Source organism: Hemicordylus capensis, chromosome 5, assembly GCF_027244095.1.
Source record: "Hemicordylus capensis ecotype Gifberg chromosome 5, rHemCap1.1.pri, whole genome shotgun sequence".
Classification (NCBI taxonomy): domain Eukaryota; kingdom Metazoa; phylum Chordata; class Lepidosauria; order Squamata; family Cordylidae; genus Hemicordylus; species Hemicordylus capensis.
In genome coordinates, this window is record NC_069661.1 from 133,556,944 (window position 1) to 133,580,071 (window position 23,128).

Below are 23,128 nucleotides of genomic sequence, written 5' to 3' on the forward strand. Positions count from 1 at the left end.
CCTACCCCTATTGTGGTACCAGGGATCACCCGGAGATATGAACTTGATAGCAAGTTTATATTTTGGAGTATTTGCGCACATGCAAGAGTTTTAATTGCCTTTCACCTTTGAGCAGGTAGTAGTCAAAGTATTTAGCTGGGTTTCTGCTCTGCTCTTGCTTGTATATTTAATTTTTTTTAAAGTAGTATTTATGCACATTCACAAGCTATCAAAAGTTTTCATACAGCAATTTATAGCTGCTACATTACAATTATAGTTGTGGAGTGATCAGATAGTGAATAACCCTCTCTGGCTTTTTTCCTGACACCTGGCCTGAAACAACTGTCTTAAAGTTGTACTTTTAAACAGTCTTGATTGGAACAGCAGTGTGAAATATTGTGGGAGTTAGGCACAGCCATATGGAGAACTAAGTGTGAGTTGGAGGCTTTCCTGGGGGTTGCCGCTGGGAGTGTTGGCTCCGTACAACACAACACCCCTCCATTTTGCACCTGGAAGCACCTCTGCGGTCCTCTTTCTTGTGGTGTTCAGTCCACTCCGGGTCACTAGCTAGTTTGCTGCTGTTTTCCCTTACATTCACCTTTTTTTACTCTTAATTTTTTTAATGTCCTATATGCACTTATTTGTATTTGCATGAGCCTGCAGACTCACCAGCCATAATATCTGTGGTGTGGGTTTTTTGCAGGGGAGGTGTGGTGGATCAGGGATCGGTTTACCTCTGGATTCTTCCCTGGGCACATGTGCCTTGTATTCCTACTCAACTTTAATATAGTTTTCTATAGTGTGTTTGCACGAAGTAGGGAGGTCACCTAGTGCAGATGACCTCAAAATGGCAACGCACCTGTTCCCATGCTGCCATTTTGAGAACCCCTAAGGAAAAAGACCAAGAACAAAAAAGGGGGGTAAGCAAAAGCAAAACCCCAAAAACTGAAACCGAAAAGCATAGTCCCAGGTATGCTTTCCTGAGCAGGCAAAATACAATAATAAACAAACGAACACTGTTAAGAGAGATCTTTTTTGTAAAGATCATGGGATGTGGTGATGGCCACCAGCTTGGATGGTTTTAAAAGGGGCTTAGACAGATTCATGGTGGACAGGTCTATCAATGGCTACTAGTCTGGTGGCTATTGGTTACCTCTAGCCTCGGAGTAAAGATGCCTCTCAATACCAGTTGCAGGGGAGCAACAGCAGAAGAGAGGGCATGCACATACCTCTTGCCTGTGGGCTCCCCAGAGGCATCTGGTGGGCCACTGTGTGAAACAGGATGCTGGACTAGATGGGCCTTATGCCCGATCCAGCAGGGCTGTTCTTATGTTCTTATCCCCCTTTACCTTATTAGCCATCATAATCCCATATACAATTATGTTATTAGTGCTTAAATAACACACTGATATCAGGGATGGAGGGACTCCAAGTGCATGCAATTTGCTTTTGGGGAGCTGATTTGTTTTAAACACTAGCACTGGGTGTCTGCCTGCGGGGGTGTAGCAATGTTGAAGTGGGCCCTAGGACACAAAGTGAAGATGGGCCTCTGCTCTCCCCACCTCTCCGCCATCTTTTTCAGAGAGGCAGGAGGGGAGGAGTGAAGAGCAAGCTGTCACTCAGCTGGTTGGGCCCATCTCCCCCAGGGCCTCAGGGATACTTGTCCCCCACTTGTTCAATTATAGCAATGCCCCTTACACATCATGTACATTTGTAAATAAGTAGATTTAAAAAAAAAACCCATAAGATGTCAGTACTCTCTTTACGAAGACATTGATTCTATACATAGCTGACCTATAACTGAAAAAGGCAGCCAGTATGGAATGAGGTGGGAGAAGACACTTAACTAGAACTAGCAGTCTAGGGGGACTACAGACTACACCCATTACCAGTGGCAGTGGGTGAGGGGTAAAATGTACCATTTGGCTGCCACCACTGGGGCTTACAGTTTGCTCCTCTGCATACTTTGCATGAATGAAATGGCTAACTGAACATTCATTGAAAATGTGTGTTACAGAAGTCAGCATGTGTTACAGATGGCTGTTTTTGTTTTTAAGGAAAAACAGCTTTGAAAGGGGGATTTTGAGTCAGAGCAGCAGATTCCTAATCCCTTTCCTACCTGTCATCTCTCCACTCCGAATCCACCTCCCAGCTGCTTTTTGCCATGTGTCTGGAAATGGGGTGGGGAAGCAGTTTGGAGTTGAAAATTGGTGGGCAGAGAAAGGGTGTGCCATAGAGATGTGCACGGTCCGGACCAGTCCGGACCGGCACCGAAGGGGGGCCCTTTCTTTTAGGGCGGGAGGGCTTTCTTACCCTTCCCGCCTCTTCACCCCCTCCAGCGCCCGTATTTAACTGAATAACGGGGCGCTGGAAACCAGCCGCCGCCGCTGCTCCCCCCCGAACAGATTTACATGCAAAGGTACCCATACCCCTGCCGCCACCGCCGTCGCCCGCCAGCCAGCCAGCCCTCCCTCCCTCCCAGCTGCCCGCCCGCCCGCCCGAGTGCTTACCCAATGCTTTAGGAGAAAACGAGAGGAGCTACCGAACAGAGCTCCTCTCGTTAGGAAGGCCTCCAGCAGACTGAAGGTGCTTTGCGCGTGCATGCGTGCGCCGCAAAGGACGCTGATCGCCGGAGGCCCGGTCTACCCGGCCTTTTCCCGGCGGGTAGACCGGGCCTCTGGCGATCGGAGTCCTTTGCAGCGCGCGCATGTGCACGCGCGCAAAGTGCCTTCAGTCTGCTGGAGGCCTTCCTAACGAGAGGAGCTCTGTTCAGTAGCTCCTCTCGTTTTCTCCTAAAGCATTGGGTAAGGACTCGGGCGGGCGGGCAGCTGGGAGGGAGGGAGGGCTGGCTGGCTGGCGGCGGCGGCAGCAGGGGTATGGGTACCTTTGCATGTAAATCTGTTCGGGGGGGGGAGCGGCGGCGGGGGCGGCTGGTTTCCAGCGCCCCGTTATTCAGTTAAATACGGGCGCTGGAGGGGGCGAAGAGGCGGGAGGGGTAAGAAAGCACTCCCACCCTTAAAGTTAAACCCCCCACCCGGACCAGCAAGGGCCGAACCGGTCCGGCAGTTCGGCCATTCCTTAGAATGGCCGCCGGACCGGTTCGGACTCACCCCTAGTGTGCCACCAAGCCTGTTTTTCTTTAACAAAAATGGCTATCAAGGTTTCTTGCATGGTGCAAGATAGGCGATCTCGCTACATTACAACCTTGTTTTATTTATTTCAATTATTTTTTATTCTACTTTTCTGCAAATGCAACCACTGATATTAGTAAGCAGTAATGGGCTGGATGAGGGAGAATAAACTGAAGCTGAATCCAGATAAGACGGAGGTACTTATTGTGCGGGGTCAGAACTCTAGAGATGATTTTGATCTGTCTGTTCTAGATGGGGTCGCACTTCCCCCAAAAGGAACAGGTTCGCAGTCTGGGAGTACTTCTGGACTCACACCTCTGCCTGGTTTCTCAGGTTGAGGCGGTGGCCAGGGGTGCTTTCTATCAGCTCCAGCTGATACGACAGCTGCACCCATTTCTCGAGATCAACGACCTCAAAACAGTGGTACATCTGTTGGTAACCTCCAGACATGACTTTTGTAATACGCTCTACATGGGGCTGCCTTTGTACGTAGTCCGGAAACTTCAGTTGGTTCAGAACGCAGCAGCCAGGTTGGTCTCTGGGTCATCTCGGAGAGACAATGTTACTCCTTTACTGATGGAGTGACACGGGCTGCCAATAGGTTTCCGGACAAAATACAAAGTGCTAGTTATAACTTACAAAGCCCTAAACGGCTCAGGCCCTGGGTATTTAAGAAACCGTCTTCTTCAGTACAAGCCCCACCGCCCATTGAGGTCATCTGAGGAGGTCCGTCTCCAGTTACCGCCAACTTGTTTGGTGGCTACACAGATGACGGGCCTTCTCGGTCGCTGCCCCGAGATTGTGGAATGCTCTCCCTGCTGAGATACGATCCTCCCCATCTCTGGCAATTTTCAAAAAACACCTGAAAACCCATCTTTTCGCCCAAGCTTTCTCAGCTTCCTAATATTTTTGGGTTTTAATCTCTGGTTATTTTTAAATTGTTTTTAAGTTTTTGTATATGTTTTTAACTGGTTTTATGTTATTGTAAACCGCCCAGAGACGAAAGTTTGGGGCGGTATACAAATCTGATAGATAAATAAATAAATAAAATAAAAAAACAAAAATACCAATACATTACCAGTATACTACTAATACTAATATAAAAGTAACATTAATATGTTATAAACAAAATATTTCTAAAAATACAATAACCAAACCAGAGGCACTAACACAGCATATGAATAGCCAAAGCAACAGGAAAAAGTCGTAAATCAGAAGTTTGCCTAAATAAAAACGTTTTTAGAGCACCTAAAATGGAGATGATAGAACTTTTCAGATTTCTCCAGGGAAAGAATTCCATAACTGGTGCCACTACTGAGAAAGCTGAGTCCTGTCACAGCATCCTCCAAATAATAATTGGAACTATAATCTGTTAAGTGTTGCTGATAATTTTTAAATAGAGATTGCTAGCTCTCTGTCCCCATAGTTCTTTCAGGAAAGGATATGACTATTAAATCAGTTTAAGTCTGTGGTGAAGATATAACTTTCATTCCATGCAACTGTTACTGACTTAACACTAGTTGTATTGTATCTTAAAAAGAATAACTAATGCCTCAATCATATGCATTTTCAAAATTCACTCATTCTACTGCTCCAACAGTTAATTTATAGAAAACTGGAATTATTATTTAAAGAGAAGAAAATGATGCAAATGAAAGAGAACAAACATTGATAAATAACTGGCAAATTACTGCATTAATACTACTTGCTGTCTAATATACCTATTGAGTCATCTTGTGCTTTCTGAGTTGCTTTTTGAATCCTTCTGTCTTTGATTTGCGTGTCCAAAGCTTCCGTGTCAATCTGTAATAAGCAAACAAGAATTAAGATTTCTATAACAATATGAATATCAGATTTACGTCCTGACACACAATACGTTTCAAGGAGCCTCTGCCTAATCATGGTTCAGGTTTTCAGTAGGAAACACCAGAGTAATCATGATAGTGAACACAACTAATGCATAAAGTCTGGCACCACTCTTATTTATTCAATTAACTCATTGCATGTATATTTTGCCTTTCTTCAGTGCCTCCAACACTGACGCGGCTTTTCAGCGTGCCCAGAAGGTAAGGCAGCCAGAAGATAGGGAAGGGGAATGTGGGTGAGGGAGGTGGGGCTGGCTCCACCCTGACACTGGTATCAGCATTAGGGGGCTGGACTGGGACACAAGATGAGAGGAAAGCTAGGGAAGGCAGCAGGGCTGTGAGGAGCCAGGGACTGGCAGCAGTGGGCAAGTGAGGTAGGGAGGGAGGGATGTCTGCACTCACTGCCCCATGGTGCAGGTGCCACCTAAGGCCATTCCTTCACCTTTTGTCATGAACAAGCGTTTTCCAACATGGATGTTGCCAGAATCTAAGGGGTATACTCGTGGGTCAAATGGGCCGTAACCCAAAATTTGGCTTTAAAAAAGCCAAATCTGGCAACTACGCGCCGACGGCACATGAGGCTCCCGGGTGATCCCCTATCCAGGGGTGTCCTAAGACCACAGTGTGCCTGAGGCATGCATGCAGAGAGACACTTTGCCTGGTCATTTAACACACTCATTAATCAGATAATTAGACAATTAGAAGCAACACCCTAAATAAAAACAATGTTATCAATCCAGTTTCAGAAATAGATATGCAATAACTGAATACATACTTGGTTTTAGAGGTTTCTTAAAAAAAAAGAGAGAGAGAGAGACTTGTCCAGGGGAAAAACATGCTTAGAGGCCTTCTGCTCATGGCATCATTTTTAGGTGTGTGTGTGTGTGTGTGCACACGCGCATGTGTGCATGCAAGCATCCCTAATAACCTTTGTGTTTACAGTCTGCTACAAATCAAATTTACAGCACATGGGAGAGGATCCTAAGGGCCTTGACATGATTTTGTTTTAATCCAGCATCTTGTTTCAAGATGGCAACCACTCAACCTTGGAAGTTTTCCAGCCCAACCCTTGATGCAGAAAACTGCTGTAGCATCCATGACAGATGCTGGCCAGCCTTGGTTTTAAAAACCTCCAGTGAAGGATTGCCTACCACTACACGAGGCAGACCATTCCACTGTTTTCTCTTTCAGTTAGAAAATTATTTATAATATTTGCTTCCTTGTAATTTCAACCCATTGGTTCTAAACCTGTCCTCTGAAGCCACAGAGCGCAAGTCCACTCTACTCCCTCTTCTATGTGACAGCTCTTGAGAGACTTGACTATAATATGTTGCATTAGTCTTCTCTTCTTTGGGCTAAACATAACCATCTTCTTCAACTACGCCTTACAGGACTTGCTTTCCAGACCCCTGACTGTCTTGGTTCCCCTCATCTGAACCCAGGCTAGTTTATCAACATCCACAGAACTGGTGTCAATGTCAATAGACCATCCTCAGTTGCTTGCACAAACCCAATATCTCAGAAGTCCTTAAATTCCTTTCTCACAAGGTAAGCAGTAGGTGGGGAAGAAAAGAGGTACAGCTGCAGACAACGTAACAGCTGCAACAAGAAACATTTAACTCAGCTTCTACCATTCAAAGACTAATGAATTTCATAGCTCCCAAGGGTTGCTGCCCGCTTGACGAGGTCATCTGAGGGGGCTCTGCTCCGGGTGCCGACAATGAGGGAGGCTCGGTTGTCGTGCACGCAGGACAGGGCCTTCTCTGTTGCTGCCCCCAGACGCTGGAATGCTCTCCTGGTGGCTATTCGCTCCTCTGTCTCCATCACAGCTTTTAGAAAAAGTGTAAAATCTTGGCTTTTTGCCCAGGCATTTATTTGATTCTCTGCTGCTGCTCTTTATAGTCTGTATAGCTTTTATGCTTTTGTTTTAAATTTTTAATCAGATTTGTTTAATATTTTTTTCACTTAATATTTTAATTGTGTCTTTTTCCCCATCTTGTACTTAAATGTTTTGCTGTAAACCGCCTTGGGATTGCTTTAATAAAAGGCGGTATATAAATTTAACAATCAATAAATAAATAGCCAAAAATCATCTCAACATTAATATCTGGTTTTAATTTCTCTACATACATTGCCTTCTTTATTTTATGCTTCTGCAAATTTCTTTTCACCATCAATACAATTATCTCAGTTCCCAACACTCATCCAGCATACCCCTTCTTCATATGTATAGACCACGGCTTAGTACAGCTCCCATTATATCGCATATCCGACAAATGCTCACTATATCTATCTCTTAACTGTCTCCCCATTTCACCTATATAGAAAGAGGAAGATTCCAGACATTTATTTATAAGATAACGTGTCTGGAATGTTCCTCTTATTTGTGAAAGGAGAGAGGGTTGGTGTTGTATAGTGATAAATCACTCCCTTTATACTACACCAACCCTCTCTCCTTTCACAAATAGCACAGTCTTTAACTCACACTTATCATATAATCGAGAGTTAACCAGTTGTTGTTTCAACGTTACTGGTGCACTACACTAGCTTTAACTCCATGTCTCTCCAGAAGCTTCTGCCAGATTAATTTATTCTTAATAAATGGAATTTTCAAAACTGGCAATCCTTTTGTAAATTTCACATTCCTACTCTTCAATATAGGGAGTGTATATCTATTAGCCCTTATAAATCTTTCTGCTTAAAAAAAAAAGAGGTATAAAAATAAAAAGCATCTCCAGCTAATTTATGAAAAGGTTGAATTACACAGGGCCCAGGACAGAGCCTTGTGGCACTCCACCCAATACCTCCTGTAGGATTATATGTAGCCATTGATTAATATTTGCTGGGTCTGGCTGTTCAACCAGTTGTGAATCTACCTAACGGTAGCAGCATCCAACCCACATTTTACCAATTTGTGAATGAAGCCATCATGGGAGACTTTGTCAAATGCTTAGCTGAAATCCAGATATACTACAGCCCAATTCACAGCATAATGTGTGAATGACTGCACCGATGTTCTGTACCTATGTGTGAAAATCATTTTGCTTGCTTGACAATATTGAAGCCATTTTGTTATTTTGATGCTAGAGCTGTTTGAGCAGAAATGCTTTGCAAGGAGCAAACAAGACAACCAGCTTAGGAAGCAGGCAGGAAATGGCAAGCTTGGGGTTTGGCTTGAAATAGATTTTGGGGGAAAGGTCCCTAGAGATTTGAATAATGCTTTAGCAGACTGACAGCAGCTGCACTTTGCAAAACCATGTCTCTCTGATCCATTTTCAGCTGAAACTGTCTTTTATCAATAAAGCAATTACTTGGATCATAATAACCACAGTGTGAGGGCGGCATTTTTTCCAAATATGTATACTGTACACTTGTAGCACAGATGCTGAACATAACACGTGAATGGGCCTAATGACTACTGCATTGCCATGATCTACTAAACTAGTAACTCTTTTGGAAAAAAAGAGAGATGAGATTGATCTGGTGTGCCTTATTCTTGACAAATCCATACTGGCTCCTACTAATCACTAGTTTCTTTTCTAAGAGCTCATAGACAAACTGCATTATAATCTGTTCTAGGACTTTGCTGGGTATCAATGTCAAGTTGACAGATCTGTAGTTTCCTGGCACCTCCTTCCCCCTTTTCCGACTATAAAGGTAAAGAGTGCCGTCAAGTCATTTGCGACTCCGGGCACCCACAGAACAACCTTCTGCTTGTTAGTCAAGCATTTCCCCACTGCGCCACTTAAGGTGCCCCACTGAATATAGGCACAACATTTTCTCATCTCCAGTCCTATGGCAGTGGAGATGCCACCCCATTCTCCCACCCCATTCTCCAGGAGCTGGACACCCCCTCTCAATAGGGTGTCATGCTTGTGGTAGCAAGCATGAATTGTCCCCTTTGCTAAACAGGGTTTGCCTTGGTTTGGATGTGGATGGGTGACTATATGTGAGCACTATCTGCTGTGAGATATTCCACTTAGGACAGGGATCAGCAACCTATGTCTCGAGCCAAATATGCCATACGGCTCTTCTCTGAAACACACAGAACTTAAAAACAAAACAAAACATAGCACTTAAAAGAAAACAAAAGGAGCCTGACATCCCACCAGGAGCTGGACATACAAACCAGAAGTAAGGCAGGAAGCTTTTTCTGCCCCACCTTGGATAGGACCAACTCCCCCACCTTGGATAGGACCAACAGATCACAATGTGAAATAGCTCAGTATTGAGACTGCAAGGTGAGTACAGACGTGAGGTGAGAGCCCAACTGTCTCACTCTCCTTCACTGCATCCGGCCATTGTAATATGTTCAGAAAACCAAAGAAACTCCATTTTGCCTAGAAAAGCTCATTTTAACTTAAAGTAACCTAGCCCAAACTCAGGGACATCACTGCCTCTCATGATTAACGTCATTATCTCTCTGTAGCAAAATTGTATCTATGAAACTTGTTAACATAGTCCAGGTTCTCACTGTTTTTCGCTGATAGTTAAGAAAACAGGATCTAACCAAATAAGGAGTAATCACCCGATGAACAATGAATCATTCGCATGCGTATTAGATACTTGGGCCATGTATACTGTGTCTAGGGTGTCAGCACCATTTAGATTGTTTGTATAAATGTTAAGATGCACCTGTAACCAAACTGTAATTGGTTTGAGAGCATGAGCCTAACGATTACCTATTGCTGACTGCAGAGCAATAAAGCCTCAATTAATAATTCCCAATCCTTGTGTCTGACTGATTGGTTAAGCGGACCCAGGAATGAGCCCCATCCACATCAATTGTGTTTCCTTGTATGCAGGCTGGTCATTCACTGGTTTGGGAACTGGGCAAATGAAATAGAAATGAGCCCTGTGGCATGCTCGGGTTTGCCGGGAATATGCTGCAGGGAACGACTCAGTTGGAGTGCAGCCGCTGCAACAGGCGGAAGCTGCACTCTGGGCCAGTGGCGGCGGGAAACATCCGTGCTGGCAGGGAACAGCCTCCGACTCAGCCCACCCTGCGATATGCTGCTCTGGTTTGCCAAGAAGAGAGCACTGAGAGCCTGGCCGAGTTGGAGGGCAGCCACTTTAACTGGTGGAAGTTTTGCTCCTGGCCAGTGGCAGTGGGATATAGCCACACCACCAATGCCGGCATAGCACAGCTGCCATCTATTGCAACAGTTGCCCTCCAACTCTGTCAGCCCTTCAGTGCATTCTGGTCTGTTAAGCAGAGCATGCCGTAGGCCCTGGCCAAGTTGGAGGGCAGCTGCTGCAACCGGTGGGCACCATGTCCAGGCTGCTGGCAGTGGGAATGGGAAATACCTACTCTGCTGCCTCTGCAAGTTCCACCTGCTGCAGCAGCTGCCCTCTGACTCAGCCAGCCCCACAGTGAGCTCTGATTTGCCAAGAAGAGCGCACTGCAAGCCCCGGTGTGGGAAATATCTGTGCCACAGCTGCTGGCGGAGTGCAGCTCGCGCCTGCCTCAGCAGCTGCCCTCCGACTTAGTCAGTCCCACAGCATGCTCTAGTTTGCTAAGAAGAGTGTGCTGCAGGGCCTGGCTGAGTTGGAGAGCAGCCTCTGTGGCAGGTGAGCACTGCACTACGGGCCATCTGCAGAGGGAAATCTCTATGCCAAAACCACCACTTGCAGAGCAAAACTCTTCCCTGCCTCAGCAGCTGCCCTCCAACTCAGCCCTGCAGTGAGTTCTAGTTCATTGGTTCTCAACCTTGCGTCCCCAGATGTTGTTGGACTTCAACTCCCATAATCCCTAACCAAAGGCCATTGGGGCTGGGGATTATGAGAGCTGGAGTCCAGTAACATCTGGGAACCCAAGGTTGAGAATCCCTGTTCTAGTTTACCGAGAAGGGCAGCAGCTGCTGAGACAGGTGAGAGGCACCCTCCAGGCTGCCGGTGGTAAATGTCTGGGTGGAAAAATGTGTCATGCTGAATTCCGACTTAGGAAGACTTGCTTGACAATGTGCAGAATTGGCAAAACTACACAAGTGGGCTGACAGGACAGAACTGGAGCACAATAATAATCGGGTTCTGCAGACTTGGAAAGAACTTCCTGTCACATTCAGTAACATAGAGAGGCTATTCATACGACCTCCCAAAAGCGGGCTAAGGGAGCCCAGCCTGCTTTTGGGAGGGTGTGTGCTGCAATGGGAGACACACGACTCCCGGCAGCAAACCTCCCAAAGTACCCCTCCCCTTAAATGAGGTTTGCGGAGAGAGTGCTCCGCTAACCTCATTTCCAAGATCGTGAAATGTTGCAGTGCAGTTCCACGCCACGGCAACTCACAAGTAGGCCCCCAACCGGGAGGCTACAATGAGCCTCCTGGCCTCGGGGGTCTCCCCAGAATGCCCAGTCTACTCGCAGCCCCCTATCCCTGCCACCCCTACCGGCTCCATGACAGAGCTGGTAGTTGTGTGGGCAGCCAATCCGGCCACCCAGGAATGGCACCCTACTCATGTGTGGGGCGCAAGCCACCTCGAGGCACTTCACTTTGCTCGTGTGAAGCTCCTTGAAGAATATTGTCAGCTTTGCCTGACATTCAGTGTTTGGTTCCACCTATACGTGTGAGCAGGCTTTCTTTCATTTGAATCATATCAAGGGGAATTTGTGCTCAAGATTGACAGAAGAGAGCCTGACTGCATGCATAAACCTGGATCTGATCAGCTGTGATATAAACAACAAAAAGCTGTGTGAGATGATGAAGCAGCAGAAGCCCCATTAAATAAAGTCTGTGAATACAATGTTTCCTTTGTACTATTCTTAATCATCATTGCATCAATTATCAATAATAAAGTTGCATATTTTTGGTAATGCAAATGGGCAATTTTACATACTGGCTGTTAACAACTTGTTCTGAATTTTGTTCTAGTTTGGTTCTTTGATTTGAAAAGGTTGCTGACCCCTGACTTAAGGGGATGGGGCCCTAGTTTAGTGGTAGAGCAGCTGCTTACATGCAGAAGGTCACAGCTTCACTCCATGGGATCTCCAGATAGAGCTGTGGGAAACTCCTGCCCAAAATGTTGGAGAGCTGCTGCGAGGCAGTGTAGACAATACTGAGCTAGATGGATCAAAGGTCTGACTTGGTTTCAGGCAGCTGCCTATGTTCCTATAAGTTCTCAAATCACGGTTCTGAGATCACTTCTGCAAGTTCCTTCAGTACCTGGGAGTACCATTCAATACCATTCTTAAGTATAATTCACTACCATTCTGAAGTACCACCATAAGCACATTTAGAACTTGTCTGTCTAACCGAATTTGGTTGTTTTGTGGACCAGTAGAACCAAATTACCAGTAGATTGGAGGGAGTCCTAGGGTATCTTGACAAAAGTCTTCTCATTACAATTCCCAGTTCTGAAAATGCACATTCTAAGGACCTCCTTTAAAACTTGTTTAGAGAAAAACATAGCATAAAACCAAGTCCAATTTCCATGAACAGTAATAAAATACTATCAAATGGATTTATTTTATTATAAACCGCTGCCAGTTGGCTGTTGAAAGACGCAGAAAGTACTTCGTTAGAACGACTTCTTTTCAAATCAAACGCTGACAAGTCTACTCACCACACTCGCACGTATCTCCTAAATACCTGATACACAGCTTACCCCGATTGTCCTGACTCTAGCATCAAACACTCGGCTTTGCCTCTGCAGATCTTTATAACGCCTCCGCTGGAGTGCAGACGCCTCGGCCAAGTCTTCACGATGATCATGTTTAGGCATCCTTAGTTAGTGGTAGTAGCGGGTCTCTTGCGGGGGACGGGTCCAAGTGAAAAGATCTGCAAACAGCAAAGAAAAACGGTAAGTTTGCTTTGGGTTGGGGAAAGTAGAGCACAGTTAATTGAAAGGGGGTGGGGGAGATGACTCCGCCAAACGACGCTTCCCTCGGCAGTCTAGATACTTGGTACTACAATCGATGTCAACAACACAGGGTTGCTAAGAGACGTAGGCCACGCCCCTTCTTTCCAGAGCCTTCCATTTTGTTCTAAAAGAAATCGCTTCAGTCTCTCCATTCAACTAGTTCATATTCGCTACTACTTCTCTCCCGCACTATTAGTCACAGAGAGAGAAACCGGATCTCTTTTTACCGCTGCACTGCACTCACACCGTGCCCAGCTTTACTGATTACGGACTAGTCCATAGAATTCAACATTTTAAAGCGCAATGTGTCTGCATGCAAATTAATGGAGTATAAAACTTCATACGCTAGAATTGGTCTGGGAAGACTGACTTTTGCAGCAACCCCAGGAGGGTTTTATTATCGTGTACCGTACCCCCAGCCCAGGCCGCTCCTGTAATGTTTTTTGGGCGGGGGGGGGCCGCTGCAAATCCAAACCATCCTTTGCTCCACCTTTAAGCAGAAATAACACCGGACAATGTTAACACTGTAGGGCTGCTATAAGTCACTCTCAACAACAGCCCCCGCCCAGTACCACTAAATACCTTATTTACCCGATTAGGACTCAGAATTTAAGACGACCCTGTTTTCTTACATCGAAAAACTTGAAAAAAAGCCTAGTTTTGGATTCAGATACATAATGACAGTATGAGATGGTCAATTGTATTGGCACTGGCAAGGCTTTTTTTTTTTTTTTTTAAACAAACAAAAAAAATCTTCACACAAAATATGACCCGATTTTAAAACACCTGTATTTGATGCTGCATTTCTGGGTGGACACGCTGCTGTCCTCCGACCGCTACACTAAAATCCCGGATTCCTCCCATGTTTTCTATGGACAACTTTCAGTACCATTAAAGAGTTGAAGGGAACCAAAAATTCCCGGTACCAGATAAATGGATGATCTGTGTCCGTCCCTGTCTCTAGGCTATAATACGCCACTCCCCCCCAAAAAACCCACATAGTCCCTACAGTAAATTCGTCCCTTAAAAAAACAGGCATTCGAATCACCCTGATTCATTCTCATTCTCTTCCCCTCCCTCTGTTTGTCATAGGCTGAGGTGTGCAGACTGAGGCTGACTGACAGCTGAGTGGAGGGAAATGCCTGGATTGGGATTGGGTGATCTTGCTCGGCTCTGGTTTCCTCCTTTCTCCGTAAGGGAGCAGGCGCGGTAGTGACTTTGAAACTCCTCTTCCCTCGTCTCCTCTGTCAGGCAGCAAGCGTGGCAGAGCCGACCGCGCGACGGTAAATCAATGTCGTCGTCGTCGTCACCCAGTCACTGGTCGGGGCTGCTGCTGTATTGAGCAGGAGTTTTTAAAAAGGATTAGACATGAACGGTTAACCATGATAGTTGCTCCTTATTCGGAAATTGCTGCTTGCTGTTGGATACAGGGTGCTAGCCAATGTGGATGCGCTGATCCGACGGGTTCTTATCATGTAGCTTTTTATTTGTAGTGATTTTTCATGTGGTTCTTATCATGTGGCCTTTTATTTGTAGTGAGTTATTTTTTGTGGATAGTTGGTCACAATAACTGGATTCGGTGGCTTAGTGTGATTACTTTTTTGGTTCTTCATATTTAACCTTCATATTTAAAGTATTATATCCTTGTTTATTTCCATCTGTTTAATAATTTTATGTAGTATGATCTATCTTTTGTATTGCAAAGCTTTCTTATTCATCATTTCCTTTCATTATTAATTATGGCATTGTTCCTATCTTTTTCTCCTTTGCTCATTATTCATCCAGAGATGGGATACTTAAAGCTTTTGATGGTGGAGAATTTCAAATCATGGCGAGGACAACAATGCATTGGACCATTCAAGAAGTTCACTTGTGTCATTGGTCCTAATGGCTCAGGTAACAAGAGGAAACGGTTCATCCATTGTTACAATCCTATGTTCTCCAGACTGCTGTTGTGATTCTTTCCCATTATTTAGTACCCCAAGCAAGAACCATATCAGATAATTAGGACTATGTGGTTGAAGTCATTGGGTGCAATTTCACGCATCTGCATTGGTTAAAAACCCTTTGAATAGCCCCTTATAATCTAATCTAAATTAAATTGCCATCCTAGAAGTTTTCTGCAAATGTTTCTCATTTTGTGGGAGCAATTGTTGACTAAAATTTTGATGAAAATAAGAGTTTAAAAAATATTCTTGTAGTCCCTAAAATGAAAGCCCTGAAGTCATTCTTTAATAATGTATGAAAACTTAAACCTTCACGCAACTTTCATTTCAGAATTATAGGACTGTTCACCCCATCCCTAATATGGTAGTACCTTTCACATGCAATATGTCCAGTAGATTAATCTGTACATAAATTATAAACTAGTAGCTGCAATCAATGTTCTCTCTAACTTTTTTCATCTATGTGTGGAATGAGTTTTGTTCTGGGCGGTAGTATCAAGACGGTGTGTGCGCACACATGCAATCAGAATGGGGCCTTCCTGATTCAACCTGAGCGGGATCTCAAATTAACTGAGCAGACATTTTAAAAAGTATGTGCATGCCTTGGAGGGCACTCTGGCTGTAACGTGTGGCTTAATCTGTTGAAAAACTTTTGATTTAAAATGTGCTCCTAACTAGTTTGTCATCAGGTTGCTATTTTTTAAAATGTAATTAAGTAGTTACAAAAATAGCATGTGATAAATACTATCTTAGAAGAGGCAGTCCTTTCTTTCATACACAGGAGGAAATCTTAAATGGTGTTTGTAACAAGTCTCAGTGTCTCTCTCTCTTAGAATAAGCAGGATTATTTTTCTTCAGAACAATTATTCTTACTTATATGTAAATGTTTGCAAATTTAGTCAATCAGTTTAATCTAAGATTTCTTTAAATGGATGGGAACCCTATTATATTCATTACCAAAACAACACAGAATACAAGATTTAGCAATGTGAGCTTTTGGGGTGCATGGTAATGGTTTCAATATTTTCTGTGTGGAAATTTTTATAATTTTGTCTGCAGTTATTATGCTAAAATCCTATCTTGTACTCTCTGCTCAGGATTCATTTAGAAGGGAAGAGAAGAGAACCTAAATTTAGTATTATAATCTAGTAGTGCCTCTTAACTGAGAGGCAAAGGCCAATATGGGAAGCAGTAGGGCTGTTTTCGATTAGCATTCTTAGTGCTCTTACTTTAATTATGTCTTGTGTCCTATGAGAATTGTTGCATTAATACTGTTGGAGAAACTGCCCCTTATTTTAAATATATCTGCAACTAGAGGACAAACAACCTACTGTAAAGAACAGAGGCTTGCAGACCTGTACTAAGTTCTGTGCCAAGGGTTTCTGCTCATCAAAATACAGTGGAAAACTATTTCAACCTGATTCTGTGCTTTAGTTCAATAAAACGTAATTCCAGGAAAATATGCATAAGATTGTGGTCCTAGTGTGCTAAGCTGTCAAAAAATACTGGCCTTGCCCATAATCAAACATAAGAATTCTTGCTGCAGCTATTTCAGCCCCACATCTGGGAAATATTATTATTTATTTGATTTAGTGCATTTATATACCGCCCTGTACAAAAAGTCCCTGGGCGGTCATATATAAACATACAGGAGGTGGTACAGAAGTCATTATTCTTATTCCTTGCATGGTATGAATGGAACCTTAGCTAGTGAGGGGATTTATCACACCATGCAATACATTCGTGAACCTTTCTCACTACGGAATTCATGTGACATCCAGTATTGTGAATGATTTGGGATTGCATTTATCTGCCACGTTTGTGGATAAATGGATGTGGATAAATGTTGTTATCCACATTTGGGCACATGGTAGGGCAGCAGTCAAATGTGACTCCTATATGTGCATTAAAAAATTACTCTCTACGCAGGGTGAACTCTGAAAAAACCATACTCAAGCTCGGATAATCTCTATAATAATAATAAAGAATATTTATATAACCTTTCTCTTAAAAAAAAAAGTCTTAAGCAATTTACTTAGCAAAGTTATAAGAAAAAGCGTTGTGTAGTGGCTAGAGTGCTGGACCAGGACCTGGGAGACCAGAGTTCAAATCCCCATTCAGCCATGAAACTAGCTGGGTGACTCTGGGCCAGTCACTTCTCTCTCAGCCTAAAGTACTTCACAGGGTTGTTGTGAAAGAGAAACTCAAGTATGCAGTACACCACTCTGGGCTCTTTGGAGGAAGAGTGAGATATAAAATATAAAAATAAAATTGCTCTCTGTCCCACAGTCTAAAAATAAACACACAGTAGAAACCAGCAATAGTGGTGAAAACTTAAATAGTGATGAAACTTAAAAGTTGCAGAATAATTTCATCTTGCTCAAAGTCTACATCTTATAGACACTTTTCAGTTGAGAAGCTTATGTATCCATGAAAACTAGCAAATCTAGGCAGCAAATCAGATCACATCAGATACCCAGAGAAAGGCACTTCTGTATTGGATTTCAGGACTTCAGCCATCTCTCTGTCTTTGTGACTCTCTCTTGCTGTTGTTTCTAAGCTGTTTCTTTTGTTTTTTCATGGGTACATAGCTTGCATCAGCCTCTTCCTCTTAATTGGATGGGGGCTGGGAAGAGGCTTGCCTTAATCTATTATTTCTTACAACATTCCAGAGAGAGATTTGTATCCCGAGACACCCATAAACAAGCATATGCTGACTATCATTGAACATGTACATTATCTTGACCCTGATCATACATAGTTTTAAGGCAAATAGTAAAATATAGAAACATATTAATCTAATTTTCCATATTTAAAAAGTGCAATTTTAATTTTTTAATTGAAGGGAAGTCGAATGTAATGGATGCCCTTAGTTTTGTAATGGGTGAAAAGACATCTAATTTAAGAGTGAAACACATTCAAGAACTGATACATGGTGCACATGTCGGAAAACCAGTTTCATCGACAGGAAGTGTAAAAATGGTATACATCGAACAAAATGGGGAAGAGAAAACATTTTCAAGAATTATTCGAGGTGAGTAGCAGTGTTCTCTATTTTTTTTCCAACTGTGTGAGGAATGAGTTTTGTTCTGTCTGGGTGGCAGTATCAAGTTAGTATATGTGCACATGCATTCAGAGTTGGGCCTTCCTGATTCAGCCTGAGTGGGGTCTAAAATTAACTTAGCAGACGTTAAAAAACAGTGTGAGCGCATGCACACATGCACGCCTTAGAGGGAATAGGCATTTAATAAGTAACTGCATATGGTTTATGTTGAAAATATAAATGACCTAGTCAAAACATGGTTTGATATCCTGGCTTGTAGGGATTCCTCAAACCAGTTATCCATTTCTGATGTTATCAGAACAGTTAATTTATATAATTTAATATGCTGATATTAGGTGCAGTCATGTAAAAGCAAAACTGGAGAACATCTTAGACTATTTTATTTAATGGCCCAGTTCAGATATCGCAATCCTGGTCCAACAAACTACGAACTAGGAAAAGACACTTGCCTCTCTGTTCCCATCTCCCCCTCACTTCTCTTTTGCCTTAACTTAAAATTTGTGTACCTTAAAAGAGTCGAACATGGAACCAACCAGAGAAAAAGTGACCCTTGGCTTAATCCTGAGTGGTGCTCAGGACCTGGTGTGAAATGTCAGTGTCATGGAACCAATAGGGAACGGACACCATAATGCAATCAAATTCAGCATATATGCAAGTGGAGAATTGACAAGGGTGTCTAACAGGGACACTTCTGACTTCAGAAGAAAAAAGTCTAAAAAATGAGGGGATTGGTGAAAAGAAAGCTGAAAGGGAAAGTCAGAAGGTCAGATCACTCCAAAGCACATAAAAACACAATAATAGAAGCTCAGTTAGAATGTTTATATATATAAAAAGAAAAGGTACCACCAAGTCCAGGAGAATACCAACATAGCTAACAAGTAGGGTCAAGGAAGCTATAAAAGGCAAATAGACTTCCTTCAAAAAATGGAAGTCCTGCACAAACAGAAAGGAACACAACTCTGGCAAAAGAAGTGTGAGGCAAGAAAAGATGAGAAAAAGAGTTTGAGGAACATATGGCTAAATACATCAAGGGGAATAATAATAACTTCATCAGAAACAGAAAACCTGCCAAGGAGGTAGTCAGTGCATTAGATGGCAAGGGAGTGAAAGGGATGATTAAGGAGGATGTGGAGGTTGCAGAGAGGCTGAATCAATTCTTTGCATCTGTCTTCATGGCAGAGCTCTTCAGGGAAGGAGACTGGCTGAGATACTGCACTCTCAAGTGTACCTGTTTGCAGGGACCCCTCCCAGCTTTTCCAGTAGAGGATCATACCAAAGTTTTGAATATAAAACAATGTAAACATCTAGCAGATCTTGTAATGTAAACCTCAGAATCAGGAAACTGGTTTGAACAATCCATGCAAACCAGGATATAAAATCCTGCTTTAATTCTGGTTTGATATCCTGGCTTATAGGTATTGTTAAAACCAACATTTTTTAGATAGGTTGTCCTAGGAAACTATAATTTAACACCTCAGCAAATATTAAGTTAAGTTGCACAAAAAAAGTGAGGGGACACACAGCTTATTCCCAGTTCTTTGGACTGGAATTGTTACATGTCTTGGATTTCCTAGGTCAAATGTAAAGATAAAGAAACAACATCTGTGGATAAGACAACAGAAAGGCAGTTTCATCATTCAGACAATTAAAAAAAACTGTTCAACCCGGGTTTGGTCGCTGTGTGTGCTCCCAATTTCTGGTTGTGTGGAAGCAAGGTAGGAGGAAAAGCTGCCCAGGTTTTCCTTCTACCTTGCCTTTTTAAAAATATGCTTCCACACAATCATTTCAACCCAGGTCTTCCTCCTACCTTGCATCCACATAACCAAAAATTAGGAGCCTACAGGGTAGGACACAGTTTTTGATTGTATGAATGACCTCGTTATATAGTAGTGATTGGAACCTTGCAGAAGTTGTTTGCATATAATAGCAGTCCCTAAATTCTTTGCTAAAATTACACATAGTAGAAATTCTTTCTTCATGCCATTTCTCCCAGCACTAAACCCCTTGGGCTGTGTTAGCTTCAGTGAATGTTGCTGGCAGACAATTGACCATTACCAGTCTTCCTAAGACTGTAGACAGTTTGTTTCACACTCTTATGTTTGTGAATGACTGTCTGCTACTATATGTTTAGTCTTCAGTAAGGTGTTGCTGCTTTTTTAGTGAGAGAATGCTAGCTGAATCCTGTTTGTTGGCTGAGGGGAGGGGGTAAGCTTGGTGTAGCCAGCCAATCAGGAGCAGAGGAGGAGGGCCTTCACCCTCCTCCCTTTTGGCAGAGGAGACATTGTTGAGGATGTGTCAGCAATCCTCAGATGACGAACAAATAATGCAGCTAGAGTGTGGGGAGGCAAGAGGGCTTTGAACCCTTCAAGTATCTCTAGGGGTAGGAGCACCCCTGTTTGGGAATTCGTGCTGTGGTAGGCCATATCAGATTCACAAGCAAGACACTTAGAATCAAGGCCTTGGTTCATAAATATGTAATTCCAAAAAACCCAAAGTGCTAATAATCTATTTTTACAACTGATAATTAAGTTATTTTATAATTTAAAAGTATGTGGTACTTATCTGCTTATATTAGGATTGATTAGGATTATATTAGGATTGCATGTCTTGAGCAGTAGAATTTCTCTCAAACTAAACAGATCGCATATTAATTCTGCTCTTTCTTTCAATATTAGGCAGTGGTTCCGAGTTTCTTTTCAATGACCATGTTGTCAGTCGATCTCTATATACGAAAAAACTTGGAGAAATTGGCATTATTGCTAAGGCAAGAAATTGCCTCGTTTTTCAGGTAAATGTTTTGCATTTATAGATTATTATTAACGGATACGTCATGTCAGGGTTTTTTTCAACCAAAGATACCCTGTCATATCACTAAATTTGTCCCAGTCCCTAGGAAGAAGCTGAGAGTACAAGTGGCCATGCAGTGACATCGTGTGTCCAGAAGCATCATACTGCTTGCTGGGTTAAGTGGGCACTGTTTGCTGGTTTATCATACTCTCTTGGTTCTTCCAAGAACTTGAGATGTGTCCATACCCATCATTGGCACAATTGTGGAACAATTATGTACTTCTGCCCTGTCCCTACTACTTCTATAGCCCTATCCAGAAGGGCTGGATTAGCTTCATTGTTGTAGTCTTTCCTATATTACATAGCATGTATTTAAGTCCTATTTAAAACTGAAGGAATATGACTGAGTTCACAGGCCACAAAGGTTGGCACAGGTTGACATCTACCAGGTCCTGCATGCCTGCAAGGAGCCATCTCCAACCAGAGCCCCCACCCCACCCCACCCAGATAGTGACAGTTCTACTGTCTCTGCTGTTAGTGTGCTTCTATGGGTTGTGTGTTTTCACATGTGCACTCGAGCAGCAAAATTGGAGGTCTGTATCATGGCTTGGTTTAGTTGTGCCTGTGCCAACAAATCAGGTGGTGCCATTTTCAAGTTGGAAAAGAAAGTGTTGTCACTGCTCAGTGCAATCTACTGCAACACTGTATTGCCATTCCCCCTGCCTCCTTTGTTTAGCATTGACCAGGGAAGGATGCCGCTGCAGTGCAATGTCATACAGATTTTAACATGGAGTGAGTGGTTTGAGGCAGGATCATTTAATCGTGCGGGGGGTGGGGTAACTCATCTGAATCGTCCCTCTACGTACATTCCAAAACCCTGTCAAAGCATGTGTAGAGGGGTGATTCAGCTGAGCACCCATTCATGTGATTAAAGGATGCATTGAGACCATGTCGGTATGTCAGCACGCAAACGTACAGAGGACCCATATGGTGGCGATGTCAGGGCAGGTGTGCTCTCACTGAAGCCCTGTTGTTATCACACGTGCAGAGTTGTGTTCATCTGAAGTGGCCATCGGAGGATTGTGGTGGGTATAACCTTTTCCCCAGTGCAGAGCTTGCAGAAGCTCTCCTGGGAAAGGAATTGACTTATGCAGGCAATATGAGACACGACAAACCAGACAAATCCCCAGAGATGCAGCCACATTCACAAATGGAACCTTGGTCATCTGTGTTTAGCTTGGATGGACAGAAGATGTTGATATTGTGTGTGCTCGAGGACAGCTGATGGGGAAGGGGGGAATGCGACAGTTGTGGGAAGCTGGCTTGTAGAATGCACTCAACCAGCGCCCAGACCTGAAATTATTGCCTTTAGATCAGGCACTGTGTGTCCATTCAGCTGTCATGCTGAGAACTGAGATGTTGTAGATGTTGAAGAGCACTGGAGACAAGACCAAACCCTGTGAGACCCCACAAGCCAATGCCCAAGGAGTCGAGCAGTAATACCCCAGCACCACATCATTAGTGTAGAGTTTGAGATGTTCATTTTTCTTAGTTAGCAATTCATATTGCTACGTAGGTAGGTATTCCTATTCACATAGGAATGCACTGAATCTCCACATGACTGTTGGAATGCATTAAACCCAAAGTGATTGGTTCCTTATACCTTGGTTTTTAGGGACCATCCACAATGACCAAAAAAAGAAGAAAAAGCCTCAGAGTAAAAAGCATATTATTAGAAACCAATGCATTTCAGTGGCCATTTTCTGTTGTTTGTTTCAGTATGTCCCTCACAGAATAAAGCTATAAAAGCTTGTCACTTCAAATGCATTGGGATTGGGTGGATCCTATTAAGTGTTCCCTTGAACACTCATTTTGTGGATTAGAAGGGCAGACTGTAAAGCAAGGAAGAAAGTCATCTCAAGGCATTCTTATGGTAATTTGGAATGGCATCTCTCTCTTTAGAATATTTATATCCTGCCTTTCTAGTTCACAAACTGAGTCACTCCCAATGGCATTTAGCAGGATCCAACCCATTCCAACGCATTTCAGTGGTCATGAGAGCACTTAATCATTTGTCACAAACCCCATACAGCCCTAGAACTGACCTTGACATGTTGTTTTAGAAATCCCAGTATTACATTTGATGTAATGTAAGATGTTTCTTTTTAGATAAATAGCTTAATTCAGAAATCCCTGTTAAATCCTGGCTTGGGCTAAGCATAGCTTAGAACCAAAGCATGATTTGAGCTTCCAAATGTATATGCAAACCATATTTTAGAGCTGATTGTCTGCTTTTTTCTCTCCGTCTGCTTAGCAATCCTGTCTCTGTGCTGCTGGAGTTGGTCATGACCAGTGGTTGTCAGTTCAGACATCATATTAAACCATGGTTTGCAAACCTGCCATAGCTTTCTGAATCTATTTTCCTGCCTGGTCATAAGCCATGGTTTGTTCAGTTGGACATTGCATCAAACATAAATTGACCTTTCTTAACCATAGTTT

At 43.2% G+C, this 23,128-nt stretch overlaps 2 protein-coding genes across 14 annotated transcripts in view; one reads left to right on the forward strand and one right to left on the reverse strand.

Annotated features, from left to right (window-relative positions):
* RIBC2 (RIB43A domain with coiled-coils 2) overlaps positions 1-14,025 on the reverse strand; it is a 64,022-nt gene extending 49,997 nt beyond the window's left edge. The window contains exons 1-3 of one of the 5 annotated variants that reach the window (XM_053254879.1): positions 13,881-14,025; positions 12,578-12,750; positions 4,832-4,913 (exon numbers count right to left, since the gene is read on the reverse strand). In XM_053254879.1, the coding sequence (XP_053110854.1) occupies positions 4,832-4,913; positions 12,578-12,694 (199 nt within the window). In that variant the 5' untranslated portion in view covers positions 12,695-12,750; positions 13,881-14,025. Of the gene's footprint in view, positions 1-4,831; positions 4,914-12,535; positions 12,751-12,855; positions 12,970-13,618; positions 13,858-13,880 lie in introns of those variants that run through there. The other 4 variants (XM_053254878.1, XM_053254880.1, XM_053254881.1 and 1 more) reach the window with 4 other exon arrangements.
* Positions 12,754-23,128, forward strand: part of SMC1B (structural maintenance of chromosomes 1B) — a 73,030-nt gene continuing 62,655 nt past the window's right edge. For 6 of the 9 annotated variants that reach the window (XM_053254864.1, XM_053254868.1, XM_053254869.1 and 3 more), the window contains exons 1-4: positions 14,278-14,296; positions 14,618-14,728; positions 17,624-17,812; positions 20,518-20,630. In XM_053254864.1, the coding sequence (XP_053110839.1) occupies positions 14,620-14,728; positions 17,624-17,812; positions 20,518-20,630 (411 nt within the window). In that variant the 5' untranslated portion in view covers positions 14,278-14,296; positions 14,618-14,619. Of the gene's footprint in view, positions 12,773-13,032; positions 14,116-14,277; positions 14,308-14,617; positions 14,729-17,623; positions 17,813-20,517; positions 20,631-23,128 lie in introns of those variants that run through there. The other 3 variants (XM_053254867.1, XM_053254865.1, XM_053254866.1) reach the window with 3 other exon arrangements.